Source organism: Pelodiscus sinensis, chromosome 3 (assembly GCF_052426305.1).
Source record: "Pelodiscus sinensis isolate ZL-2025 chromosome 3, ASM5242630v1, whole genome shotgun sequence".
Classification (NCBI taxonomy): domain Eukaryota; kingdom Metazoa; phylum Chordata; order Testudines; family Trionychidae; genus Pelodiscus; species Pelodiscus sinensis.
Genome location: NC_143054.1, coordinates 104,193,331 through 104,207,227, shown reverse-complemented (window position 1 = coordinate 104,207,227; position 13,897 = coordinate 104,193,331). Strand labels below are relative to the sequence as shown.

At 42.9% G+C, this 13,897-nt stretch overlaps 1 protein-coding gene across 3 annotated transcripts in view; it reads right to left on the bottom strand.

Moving 5' to 3' along the window:
• UTRN (utrophin) overlaps positions 1-4,471 on the bottom strand; it is a 559,106-nt gene extending 554,635 nt beyond the window's left edge. For 2 of the 3 annotated variants that reach the window (XM_075924350.2, XM_089777288.1), the window contains exons 1-2: positions 3,988-4,471; positions 2,331-2,496 (exon numbers count right to left, since the gene is read on the bottom strand). In XM_075924350.2, the coding sequence (XP_075780465.2) occupies positions 2,331-2,409 (79 nt within the window). In that variant the 5' untranslated portion in view covers positions 2,410-2,496; positions 3,988-4,471. Of the gene's footprint in view, positions 1-2,330; positions 2,497-2,923; positions 2,943-3,987 lie in introns of those variants that run through there. The other variant, XM_075924351.2, reaches the window with a different exon arrangement.
• Between the last annotated feature and the right edge of the window lie 9,426 nt (positions 4,472-13,897).

The following is a 13,897-nucleotide window of genomic DNA, read 5'->3' as shown; positions in this document are numbered from 1 at the left end:
TGCTACCTTTTGTTCCATAAATAATCCAGGCAGCCTAAATAACATCATCTTTGGTGGGTTTATTTATTTAGAAAGAACAAACAAAACAAAGAACAGAAAAAAGTTTGAAAAGTTTAATTTTCCATCTTAGTTTCTATAGTTATTTATTATTGTTTGGCCCTTATCTGTTGTGTATTTTAAAATACTTATCAATTTATTTTGACAGTTGTGGGAAACTGTTGGTGGAACCACACACCAATATTTGTCAAAATTATAAAAAATAAAAACATGAATTCTACCAAGCCTAGTTATAAGCGGCCTATACCCGTAGATTACTCAAATTAGCTGTTTTCTTAAATCCCTGCTAAAATCTGCACCACAGTAATTTTGAACACATTTTCTTAATTTAAATTCACTTGTAAAGAAAATTCTGTCTAACAACTGTTTTCTTGCTCCCACTAATTATGAATAGTTGTTCCTGCAGACTTACATCTCTAACTTAGATCTGGGTGAGTATATTACAGAAGTATAAGAAATAAAAACAATAGTCAAATACCCGGCTACACAAGAAAATCAAAATAAAGGTTCTTATCTTGTCCTGCCCTACACCCTCAGCTGTTAAATAATTAGGGGGGCTTTTTATTAGAAGCGAATTATTTTGTAGTAATATTTTTGGTGAACTCTGACCATTTGTAGCTCTCTCATGAGCAGCAACCCAAATCAGGTGCAAGAGTGGAAGGGGGAGAAGAGAAAAGTTAATGGAAAGTAATGAAGTATTCTATTTAAGCGCCAGCATGAACATCTCTAATTTAGCATTTTTCTTTTTTTTCCAGGGAGGGAGGGGGGAGCATGCAAAATACCTAGTTTAGACATGACAATTAGTCTTTAATTTTTTGCTGTTTGTACTTTGATAGGTAGTGTTCCTTTCATTAGAAAATCCCTCCCACAAGCTTAGTTATAGAGGCTGATTCAGATTTGAGCTATGTAGTGTAATAATTAACTTCAAAATATGTACCAATGCATGCTGCATATCTGAGATTAAATGTCAATCCTTAGCAGGTTTGAAAATAGGAATTCTTTTTTAAAAATTTCATTTTTGTTTAGGGTAAAGTTGAATTAAGTCATTCCTGATTTCAGTGTAAAAAATATTTTAAATATATAATTATTTTGAGATTAAAGTAGAGGATTCATTAAATACATCAAAGATTCCTCAAAACACCTGCAAAAATTGCAGCATTTGTAGCACAGACAAAAAAAAGCCAGGTGCTCACCAACTCAGAGTCCTTGGCCTATAATAGACATTTTCAACCATATTAGGTTCAGATCTTCAAAAAGATTTATAGATGAAACCACAAATACTTCTTTCACAAAATGCATTTCCCAAAGTTAAGAGCTCTGCACCCTCTCAGCAACTCATTCTCTACAGAGAAATGGGCTTTGGATTTGGTCCCAAATTTGTATTCTACTTAAGTTGACATATAACTTCATTGCAGTAATTGCATATATACAATATTGAGTCTTATCTACTTGCATTTACACTAAGACAAATTATTTGTTTTGTAATCATAAAGCCATGTTATTATTGTCTTAAATCACTGAAAAAAGTGAGTTTGTTATGGGTTGGATATCAAGTATTCTGCCTTTAGGAGCAAAAAGATGGCCTTTAGGAGAAAACACTGAACTTGAAATCAGGGCTGAATTCATTTTTTGTCTCTGCAAAAGATTTCCTGGATGCCTATAAGCAAGTGATTTTGCCTGTGTCTGTCACCAATCTACAGAACAGGGATAACAACAGAATAGGATATGAATAAAAAAGTTCATAAGCAAAACATTTAAAAAGAGTTCTGAGAAGACCATTATCCAGAATCCGTTTCTGGACATGTCTGTGGTGCTAAAGTCAGACAACAGTAGCTAGTCAAAAAAGTAGTCATTTTACTCCATGCTATTTAACATATAAAGCACAATGTTGCAACCTGCTTAGTCATTTTCCATAGCTCAAATTAAACACAGATGAAGCCGCCAAAACTTGTTTGCATAAGAGCAAATATATAAACATATGCTTATTTACAAAAGCAGAGGTAATTATAATGCAGAGGGTGGATCTAAAATAAACGGGTTACCATTTTTGAAAAGTAGAGATAGCAAATTACTTTTATTTATACATACAACTAAAATGTGACTACCAAGAAGCCCCGTTTAGAACGTAGGGCTTCCTTCTGCTTGACACTTCACAAACATATTGAACAATAAAAAAAGTTGCAAGAACTTGTCAACTAAATGTCAGTTTCAATCACATAATTTGAGACATTTTCATAAAAAGAGATATACAACTTTATAATCCTGCAGCCTACCAGATCTGGACTTAATGATATCACTGAATTCATTGTGTCCTCCACCAGGCCCTTCCTCTTGATCAGAAACCGTGGCCATCCTTGCACAGCCTTGAAATTCTTCTGTAATATAATTTAAGCCTTCTAAAAACAGTTTCTATGCACAGGACTGGTTTACTGTCAATGCCTAAAAATAAAAAGAGAAGTGTAGTTAGAATTTGATCATTCCATTTATTAAACCAGAAATAATTAAACTCTATACATACGAGCAATGGCATATGTTTGATATTCATACGTTTCGATGTATAGCAAGTGTTACAAATATCACTGTCAATAAAAAGTTATTTTCCTCTTCCAATAAAAGGATTTCAGCATAACTCTTAATATTTTAATTTTTTTTTAAATTAGTTTTCTGCTCTGATTACAAGTCACAAAGAATAACCAGAGTCAGGGAAACTGTTTAATGTCAGTGTACTGGGAAGTGCAAAATATACACAAGTGAAGTGAAAGTGCAGTCACATCTTTTTACTAGGCACACCAGAGAAAAGATTTTGGGTCAAAGATCAATAATTATACAATATTGATATTCCAATTATGACACTCTTCATATCTACCTTTTTATTTTAGGTATTTGGAAATCCATTTCACATTTCTACTAATGCAACACTAATCAAATCCCTATTAAGAACATTAGTCTTGCCACTGTGCCTCTCACTGGTCCCAGTCCACAAAACAGAAACAAACTCAAGCTGGCCGGATGAACTTCCTTATTGGTGCACAAATTACAAAGAAAGCAATTTGCCCACTACCCAAGAGCCTGGATCAGCCCCCAAACTGTATCTACACACTCCTCAAAGTTATACAGCACCTACTGGGTTTAGCCTAACATGAAAGAAGAGCGTGACATCTTTTCTTACTCATCACACCTCTTTCCCCACCCCCGACATACAGATTCAGACTGGCTTTCATTTAAGTGACACCTGCAGAAAGGGAGAGCGGAGGGAGGAGAGAGAAAAAAAATGCCTCGAGATGCAGTGGGCTGAGAAACAACTGTAACAATTTGGGTGGGAGGGAGGAGAGGGAAGAGTAAAGTGGCCAAACCACAAATCAGATCACTGGAGCAACAACAGCGCGGGCGGTAGGAGATCGGGACAAGCGGGATTTACGCCTCCCTTCCCCAGGGACCCCGCGCAGCCTTCACACCTCTGGTCTCAATCGGTCTCTTCCCCACGGGCGGCGCCTGGGGCGGACACAGCGGCCTGAGGCGCTAGGGGCTGCACCCCATTGGGTCAGCTTCCCCAGGCGTCCCCGTGGCCCTTCCACGGGCCCGCTCCCATCCCAGCGCACACCACGTTTCGGGCACAGCTCTGCCCACGCGCGAGGGACAGGAAGGGCACCTGCTGCCCCGGTCCAGCCAGCGCCCCCCTCCAGGCGGCCCCGCATCTCGGGGCTGCCCTCACAAGGGTCTGGAAACCTCCCCCTCACCCCACTCGCGACAGGGGCTCCCTCCACTCGGCGCTGGGCTGCTGTCGGCTCCCCACGCGGGGAGAGAAGCAGCAAGTCCCGCAAGGGGGAGCTCAGGCCGGCTCTGCCCCTGCAGGACCGCACCGGAGTTGAGCACAACACCCCCACCCCCCGCCCCACCCCCCGCCACGCTAGGGCTGACTCCTCGGCTTACCTGCCGCTAAACTTGCGAGCCAAGCCCCCGCTGCGCCCCGCGCGCTGGCGCTGCAGCGCCTCGCTCCTTTGCCCGCCGGGCTTCCCCGCTCCGGTCCCGGGACAAGGCAAAAGGCAGAGGGTGCGCAACACCCACCACGAGCCAAAGCGCTTTTCCAGCTGCAGACTTTCTGCTGCCGCTTCCTGCGCCGGCCCCCGCCAGTAGGAAGCGGCTTCGGCTGCCCCCTTCGCAGGCGGGCTCAGCAACTTTTGCACAAGCTGTTGCTGCGCTCGCCCCCCTTTGTTATTAGGCGAGGACAGGACGGGGCGGAGGCGCTGGGCTGGCGGCTGCTGCTACGTGCCCGCTTCCCTCCAGCCAAGCGAGCAGAGGAGGTGGCGGGACAGGCTGCGAGCGCTCCCAGCTGCGGCTGCCGCGCCTGGAACTTTGTTCCCAGCTTCCCCCTTCCCCACCCTCCGGCTACAGCCGAGTCGAGGCTGCTGCGAGCTGGCGCTGGGAAGAACGTGGCGTGGCAGCATCATGTGACCGCCCGCCCTGTCAATCAGCCCTAGGAAAGCCTTGGCAAGGGGCGCCGGATCTGGCAGCTCCCCAGCCCAGCTTCACGTTGCCCTTGGGGGTGGAGTGGTCGCTCTTCTGCCTGCAGAGTGGGAGAAGATTAGCGCGAGGCCGTGCTTGCTCGCTGAGAGATCTTTCCAACCTCCACATTGTCCCAGCCCAGCTCCTGACTTCTTCCCTAGCTGGGACTGAGTTACTTGGAAGGCGGGGATAGGGCCTGCCCCGAAGGAATGGACTCAAGCAATGTGCATGGTCAAAGACGCCTACCTGAACCACGCCTTTACATGTGCAAATAAGACACTGGTACACACCGCTTAACCAATCTGTACATGCACATGACAAGCATTGTAGAAATGCAAGGCACACCAGGTGTGTCTAGCTCTAAAACAGTGGTCTTATCTAATTTTCCAGCCTAGGGGCTTTCTATTGCTAACTATATTTCACACACCCACCTACCCCTTTTCTCTTGAAATGTAACAAATCTCTGCCAATTGGGAATAACAGGAGAGGAACCGAAAGAGTTTGCATTTGTTTTATGAAAGAACAATACTGAGAGGCAAAATAAATTCAGGAGAGATTGTATAAATATATCATTTATTGCATCCTGGCTTCAAGTGGAATGAGTTTGTAAATAAGGAGAAGGGATGTTAACAACTGCAACATAAACAATGCCTTGACTTCACTTTGATATGATTTGCTATTGTGAGCACAATCCTATTTACACTTAATTTTAAACTTGTATAGTGAGGGATTTTCAAAAATGACACAGCAATTAAACTCACACAGATTTGTATATCAAAAGCAAGAGCTTGCTAGCCTAAAATTTCCTAGGCAGGGCCAATTCTCCTGGTCTTGTCTCATACATTTGCAAAACAATTAGGCTATATCCCTTTTTCGTAAAAGGGATGTAAATTAGACGTATCGCAATTGCTAACGAAGCGGGGATTTAAATCTCCCCTGCTTCATTAGCATAAAAATGACTGCCGCTTTTTTTTCGGCACGGAGCTTTGCCGGAAAAAGCGCCAGTGTAGACCCTGATCTTGCGGAAAATAAAGCCTTTTCCGAAAGATCTCTTATTTCATAGCGGTATAAGGGATCTTTCAGAAAAGGCTTTATTTTCTGCAAGATCAGTGTCTAGACTGGCACTTTTTTCCGGCAAAGCTCCATGCCAAAAAAAAGAGGCAGCCATTTTATGCTAATGAAGCAGGGGAGATTTAAATCCCCGCTTCATTAGCAATTGCGATACGTCTAATTTACATCCCTTTTACGAAAAAGGGATGTAGTCTAGATATAGCCTTAAAGTGTCAGTATGTTTTGGGTCTCATGTCATTATAACATTACTTCTAAATACAATGATATTACACCATAAATAGAAAACCACAGCTCATGGGGTATTCACAGAACATGAAGACAGAGAGGTTGTGACATTATTAAAATATGTAATAGGCTCTCCTTTGACTATCTTGTCTGTTTGGAATGTAGAGAGCAAGGACTGTTTCTTACTATATTTGTTGAACATCTAGTACAAGGGGTCCTGGTTTGGGGCTTTAGGTGCTACCAATACAAATATTTTTTTAATTATATAAAGGACAGTTGACACTGAGAAGCTGGATGCATTCATACTTACCTTGGCGGAGACTTGGTATTCATTGCCAACAGTAAAACCCCTAAATAACAGTGGTAGATTTCTAGCCAGAAGGACGAGTTAGGTACTTGGTCACCACAGTGAATGTGTTTATTTGGCCCACAATGTAGCAAAGACTTTGACTTTCCATCCCTAGACAAAGTAAGATACAATGTTTTCTTGCATGTGAAACATTTTTACTGTCCACAGTACTGGAAGATCTCTGGACACTAGGGATGTAAGCAACTAGTCGAGTAGTCGACCATCCAATAAGCCTATGTTTATTGAGTAGCCGACTCACTACTCAACTAGTCACTTCTCTCCACCCCTGCTGCCTCTATCAGAGGCAGCAAGGGAGGGGAGCCAGCTTAAAATCAAGTTCCCCCTAGCACCATTTCTGCAGGGGGACAGGGAAGGCAGAGGCATAGCGGAAGACTGGACACAAGCCATGACTCAGTTGTCCCAGCTTGTGCCTAGTCCCAGATTCTGTGAGACTGCTTTTTAAATGTAGTAAGAGCCATCAGGAATTTCCATCAACTACTCGATTAGCTGATTAAACGCAAATTTAACATCCTTACTGGACACAAGGAATTAGTGCAGAAATTGAGAGCACTGTTTCTCTCATCTTCATCAGTGATGTAAATAAAGTCTCAGACAATGACAATTCAAAACTTGCATGTCAAAAAAATCCTGCAGACATATCTCCACTGCTACAATGATCAACACCATCCATAACCAGTGGCAGATAAGCCAATGGGCCACAGCCAGCTCAGGTGCTTCTGAAAAAAATCCACCACTGGGCATCAGAAGCCTGGAGCCCTAGTTGCTGGAAGGATAGGGCAGCAGTGCAAGGTGGCAGGGACAGGGAAAGGTCCCTGACCTTGAAAAAAGCCATGGGACAGGGGAAGGCCTCCTCCTCTTCCCCCAATGGCTGCTGACCCTGGAACGAGCCGTGGAACTGAGGAAGCACACACACACACACCCCAGCAGAAGTCATGGGATAAGGAAGCCCCCTCAGCAGCCCCCATCCACAGAAGCCCCCAGACAGAGGAAGCTTCTCCCAATGAGCCCCATCCATGGCAGAAGCCCTCAAACATGGGAAGCCTCAGTAGCCCCTCCCCCCATGCCTCTGGCAGAAACCATGGGATGGTAGGGGAAGTCCTCGTACCTGACCCTGCTCTCTGAGAGAAGCCCCAGCATTTTGATCATGGTCTCTCACAGAAGCACGTAGGGTCGGAGGGGGGGGAGCCCCCAGCACTTGGCCTCCTGTTGCAGGCATGGGAATGGAGGAGTTGTCATTCTCCACTGCATCCTGGAACCATGGCATGGGCACAGCTTCTGTGTTCTTGGGGCCATAGTGGGGGGCAGCATAAAGAAGTAAAAGCAAATAGAGGAGAGTTGTGGGGCTGAGGGGCAGGGCTATAGACAGAAGGGTTGGAACAGGGCAGGGCTGCAGGCAAAGGGACCCATACTTGGTCATGCTTGAGCCCCTCATCCCCCCTCCTGGAAACCTTAATCTGTCTTTGCTCAAAACACACATTTCAAGGTCCATTGGTCCTACATAGGCTTATTCCAACATGTGGGCTACGTCTAGGTTGCATCCCTTTTTCGTAAAAGGGATGCAAATTAGATGTATCGCAATTGCTAATGAAGCGGGGATTTAAATCTCCCCCACTTCATTAGCATAAAAATGGCTGCCACTTTTTTTGGCACAGAGCTTTGCCAGAAAAAAGCACCAGTCTAGACGCGGCTCTTTCAGAAAATAAAGCCTTTTCCGAAAGATCCCTTATCCCTCTTAAAATAAGGGATAAGGGATCTTTCGCAAAAGGCTTTATTTTCTGAAAGATCTGCGTCTAGACTGGAGCTTTTTCCGGCAAAGCTCCGTGCCGAAAAAAGCGGCAGCCATTTTTATGCTAATGAAGAGGGGAAGATTTAAATCCCCGCTTCATTAGCAATTGCGATACGTCTAATTTGCATCCCTTTTATAAAAAAGGGATGCAATCTAGACGTATCTGTGGTGTCTCTCAACCAGTGCACTACATGTCCCAATAACATCTATGTAGATGAAACTAGGCTGTCGTTACTCTTTTGAAAGAACTCATAGAATAATACTAAAAGACAAAAACGTCCCTCACCTGTAAGTGAACACTTTTCACAAAGCAATCACTCGATATCTGACTTCTCCATTCTCACTCTCAAAGGCAATCTGAACAATACTTTCAAAAGATGAGCCTGGAGCTTAAATTCATAATTTTGCTGGATACTAAACTGAGACACTGCATTTATAGCTTATTACAACAATCTTGAACCCTTTTTCCTCCTCTTCATTTCCCTCTGACTGGAGGGATGTTAACAGGCAACTTCAGTTGAATAGACTCTTAACATGTGTTACTTCTTTATGCGAAACAATCTGTTCCAGCTTGTATTTAGCTATGATACCTTGAGGGTTTGTCTACACTTAAACCCCCTCCAAGCCCACATCCCTGGTTGCTATTCCACACTGGAACCCATAAGGGAAATCATTAATCACTTACAGACCATTCAGGATGGGGTCCCCATTGTGTAGGATGTCCTAAACTTCCCCTTCTAGCATTCCAGTAACCTCCCAATTTCAAGCTCTGATCTATACTGGAAGTTAGGTTGGTATAGCCGTGTCTCTAAGGGATGTGCGTTTTTCACACCCCTGAGAGATGGAGGTTTACTAAAGTAAATTCCTCGTGTTGACCCAGCCTTGGTATATTTCCAAGACCTAGCGAAGAGCCCCGAGTAAGCTCAAAAGCTTTTCTCTCACCAACAGAAGTTACTCCAACAAAAGAATTTCTCACCCACCTTCTCTCTCTAATAAATCACTTGGTTTCTTGGTTACTTGTTTTTTCTCTCTAATAAAACACTCTGACAGTTATTTTTAAAGAGGTTAAGCCTTTAAGCCTTTTATTTAAATAACTCATTTTGTTTTAAAGAGAGATCTTTTCCTTCTTTATATTTTAAGAACTATTTCTACTGTTTTACCCAAAAAAGGGGCATCATTCTGGGCCAAAACTGTCTACTACTCTGTACAGTGCCTAGCCTCTGATTCTTCATTGCTCCTTGTGCCACATTGTAAAAGATATAGTGACATTCACAGTGCCAATGGAAGGAGAACAGAATGCCTAAGATAAGTACCGCCATGTAGATGTGGAAAGCAAATTTTGCCCTAAGGTTTCAAATGTGCCTCCATTTAGACAAGTGATCAAAGTTTGTGCATTCATCCATTTATTTATTTAGCTTGTAAATAAGGCAAAAACAGATCATTTATTTTTATTGTGTGTTTATACAGTGCCTTGCAAAATAAGGTGCTGATCTTATTGGGGGTTCCAGGTACTTCTATAATGAAAATAATTATACAGGTAGTCCCCGGGTTATGTACAAGATAGGGACTGTAGGTTTGTTCTTAAGTTGAATCTGTATGTAAGTCGGAACTGGCGTCCAGATTCAGCCGCTGCTGAAACTGACCGCCAGTTCTGACTTACATACAGATTCAACTTAAGAACCCCAAGCTTCCCCAAGTCAGCTGCTGCTGAAACTGATCAGCGCTGATTCCAGGAAGCCTGGGGCAGAGCAACTCTGCCTCGGGCTTCCTGAAGTCAGCGCTGGTCAGTTTCAGCAGCGGCTGACTTGGGGACGCCTGGGGCAGAGCAGCTGGGGTGCTGCCGGGTTGGTCCAGCAGTGCCCAGAGCGGCGCTGCAGGACCAATCGGCAGCGCCCCAGCTGCTCTGCTCCAGGGTCCAAAACAAAAGCCTGGTCTGCTGGGGGGGCACACTAGCCGCACCCCCCCCCCCCCAGCAGACCAGGGACACCGGGAGCAGAGCCGCAGCGGCAGCGGGGTGCCGCGCCTCTGAGGCTTTGCTCTGGCAAAGTCTCAGAGGCGCGGACCCCCCCGCGGCTGCGGCTTCAGTCCCGGTGCCTGTGGTCTCCAGCAGACCAGGGGCACCAGAGCAGCTTACGAACGGGGCTCTCTCGCCCCGGAGCTCGCAGGTAGCAATCCGCTACCTCGACCTCCGGGGCGAGAAAGCCCCGTTCGTAAGTGCGGATCCGACATAAGTCAGATCCACGTAAGTCGGGGACTGCCTGTAATGTGTATTCTACATTTTAGGGCTTTAGATTACAATGGCCAGCACAATTGGGAAAGGAATGAATAGCACAACAGTATATTCATTCAACCATAAAAGGGCCCCATACATTCATTTTCTAAAATACCTCAACAGGACTGACATTATTCCGAACTAACAGTGCATCTATACTACAAGTCTTTATTATTTCAAAATAATGTTGAGCTGGAGGACTTCTTACTCCTATTCCTATAATCCTCATTTCATGAGGAGTAAGGGAAGTCGAAGGAAAAGTTTTCTTTCTTTGACTTCCTACTGTGTAGACAGTGCCATAAGCCGAGTTAAGCTATTTTGACTTCAGCTACGCAATTGACATAGCTGAATTGTGTAACTTAATTAACTTTAGCCCTGTTGTGTAGATGTACCCTTAGGTTAATGTGCGACTTTTAAATTACATCATGTTCTGCACAATGTAAACAAAATTAACAAAAATACATGAAGCGCAGAGAAAGCTTCCAAGGAAAGGAAAGGAAGGAAAAGCCAGGGTGAAAGCAACAGAAAGCATGAAGAAATGAGCTGAAATGAAATGTATCCCTCCAATTTTAGCTCACATTAGTAAATACTTTCCCCCTACCCACTAAAAAGAATTACTGTTCTACCTTGAGCTACCTTGTCTCCTTTTGTTTCCTTTGCTCTCATTACTGCTATTTTTAGGATGCACTCAGGATTGATAAAATTACAATATAGCTAAGAACTTCATGTGTCAGTAGCTGGTGACAGACTGCTATAATAATACATGTACCCCAATTCATCAATTTGTCATGATTTCAGAAAAACATTCAATATTAAGAAAGACAAAAGATACCAAATCGATTGCTGTGTAAGTAGAATATTTTCATTGTCCCTCTCCGTATATCACATCATGTTGTCATTCTCAGTTAATGTATCAGGTAGATTGTCACTTGGAGGCATTTTTTCTTTAGCACTGGTATCTTTAGCTCTGATAACAGTTATACAGTGTTTCCATGTTGATGTTTTATAAAAATGTTAATACAAATCTCTTACTAATTTTGTTATTCATTTTATCAGAAGACAAGCTAACACAAACAACAAACTTTATATGTAAACTTAGAAATATACTCCATTGTAAATATATGAACAGAGAAGTATATATATAGTATGCAATGATGCTGTCCATTCATAAACTTTTGTCAAATCTCTCTGAATGTCCTTACATTTGTTTCTAATATTGACTAACTCGACTATTGTGACTTATCTGTACATTTTGATCCTCATTGGACATTCATTTTCATGATCTGAGGTATATACTAAATAATCCCAAGTATTTTATGAACCTTAGGGGTACCTCCTATTAACTGTTTGCCATTCTAAAAATTCACCATTTATTTCTACTGTTTATTTTTATCTCTTGTAACCAGTTTCTAATCTATCACAAAACTTTACCCAACTAATTTGCTCTTAATAGCCTCTTATTCCTCAAAGGCTGTTGAAAAGGTCTAGGACAGTGATAGCTGTTCATCTTTATTTACTCCTTTAGGGACATGCTTAAAACATTCTAGTAGTTTGCACAGGCACAGTTTTTCTTTACCCTATCATTACATCATCCAAGTGCTTTGTAGTTTTCTTTCCCTTTATTTTTCAGCCAGTTACCCAGAACTGAAATAAAGCTCATTGGTCTCCAATAAGTAGGAGCATCTCTACCACCATTATTAAAAATAGGTACAACAGTTGCTACCCTCCAGTCATCCAGTACAGTAGCTAAATTTAATGAGGGACAGCATATTTTTGTTAATAGCTCAACTTATTTCTGTGCTTAAATTCCTTCAGAACTGTTCCATGTAAATCATCCAAGCCTGATGACTAGCTGCTATTTACTTTATATTTTGTTCCAGCATCTCTTCCTCACATTCTGATGGTGTCTTGTCCTTATTACCAGAAAGAGGAGGAACAAGGCAGGAACCTTGATGATAGCTTCTGTAGTGGAAACTGATGTAAAGACATTATCTAGCTTCTCTGCATTGTCCTTATTCTCCTTCATTACATCATTGGCATAGCAGGATCTATCACTATCTGTTTACAAAGTACTTTCAGACAGTAAGGACCAAAACTGGGCCACCTTTGGAACCAATCTCACACAGATCTTACCTCTTTTGTATAAAAGTAGATATATCTGCAGTACCTCTCCCTATCCCCAAGCCTTATATGTAGGTGGAGTCAGGAGGGGGGAGTTACATTTTGTCCTCTGGTCTGACAAAAATTGCCTCCACAAACTAATATAGACTCACACTGAGTTTTCCACAAGTTCCTCCTTGTCCAAGCAACCCAGAGGCAGTACAGCAAAAGGGATCCCTGGCAAGCCTGTCTCCATGGAAATTTCTGAGAGCTGAGAGTAGAAGAACCAGAGCCCCCGGGAACTGATACAAGGCCTCTGCACAGATGATTAGAGCCCTACCAAATTCACAGTTCATTTTAGTTGATTTCATAGTCATATGATTTAAAAAAAGGTAAGTTTCATGATTTCAGATATTTCATTTTAAAATGTCATGGTGTTGTAATTGTAGGGGTCCTGACCAGTTTTCCCTCTAACATTTTCTATCCTTGGATGGGTTGAATTTTCTTTTGGGTGGGTTGAATTTCTTATGTGCAACACCAATATTGAGGTAGTGTGTCTATATACACCACCAATAAAGTGTGAGTGTGTGTATGTATAAATACACACATAATATATACATATATTTTAAGCAGTCCATATGTGTGGAATAAAATATTTTAAAACAAAACATCTGTGACCAGTGTTCCCTCTAAGCTGCATGGCAGCATAGCTTTACAGGTGATTAATCATTCCCACCCAGTCAGTCAGATCCCTGCATGGAGCCCTGAGCCTCTGACTGGACGGGGTTGATTAATGACCTGTGAAGCTGTGTGGCCCGACAGTTTAGAGGGAACACTGCCTGTGACTAGTTACTGTGAGGTACACTTAGGCTTTGTCTACATTAGGGGTGCGTCTAGACTGTCTACACTGGCCGCTTGAATTTGCGCAAGAACACTGACTTTATAATGTACAAAAATCAGTGCTACTTGCGCAAATACTTTCACATTCCCGCTTGGGAAAAAGCCCTCTTACGCAGGAATACTTGTGCAAGAGGGCCAGTGTAGACAGGGAGAACTGTTTTGCTCAAAAAAGCCCTGATGGCTAAAATGGCGATCGGGACTTTCTTGCGCAAAATCGCGTCTAGACTGGCCCTGGATGCTTTTGCGCAAAAGCACTTTGTGCAAAAGCATCCGTGCCAATCTAGATGCCCTTTTGTGGAAATACTTTTAATGGAAAAACTTTTCCGTTAAAAGTATTTCCGCAAAATCATGCCAGTCTAGACGCAGCCTAGGAGTTTTTGCAGCAGAAAATATGCCAATGAGGGATTCATTAGCATAAGTTGCAATATCATTAGCATATTTTCTGCTGTTTCTTTTTGCGCAAGGTGTTTTTGCGCAAAAAGCAATACAGCCCGCTTCCATTTTGAGCAAAACCCCTGTATCTCTCGTATCTTAAGGTATGAACACCTATGCCAACTTTGTTTGAAATGTAATCATGCACATGTCCTCCTAGCACACACACACACACACACAC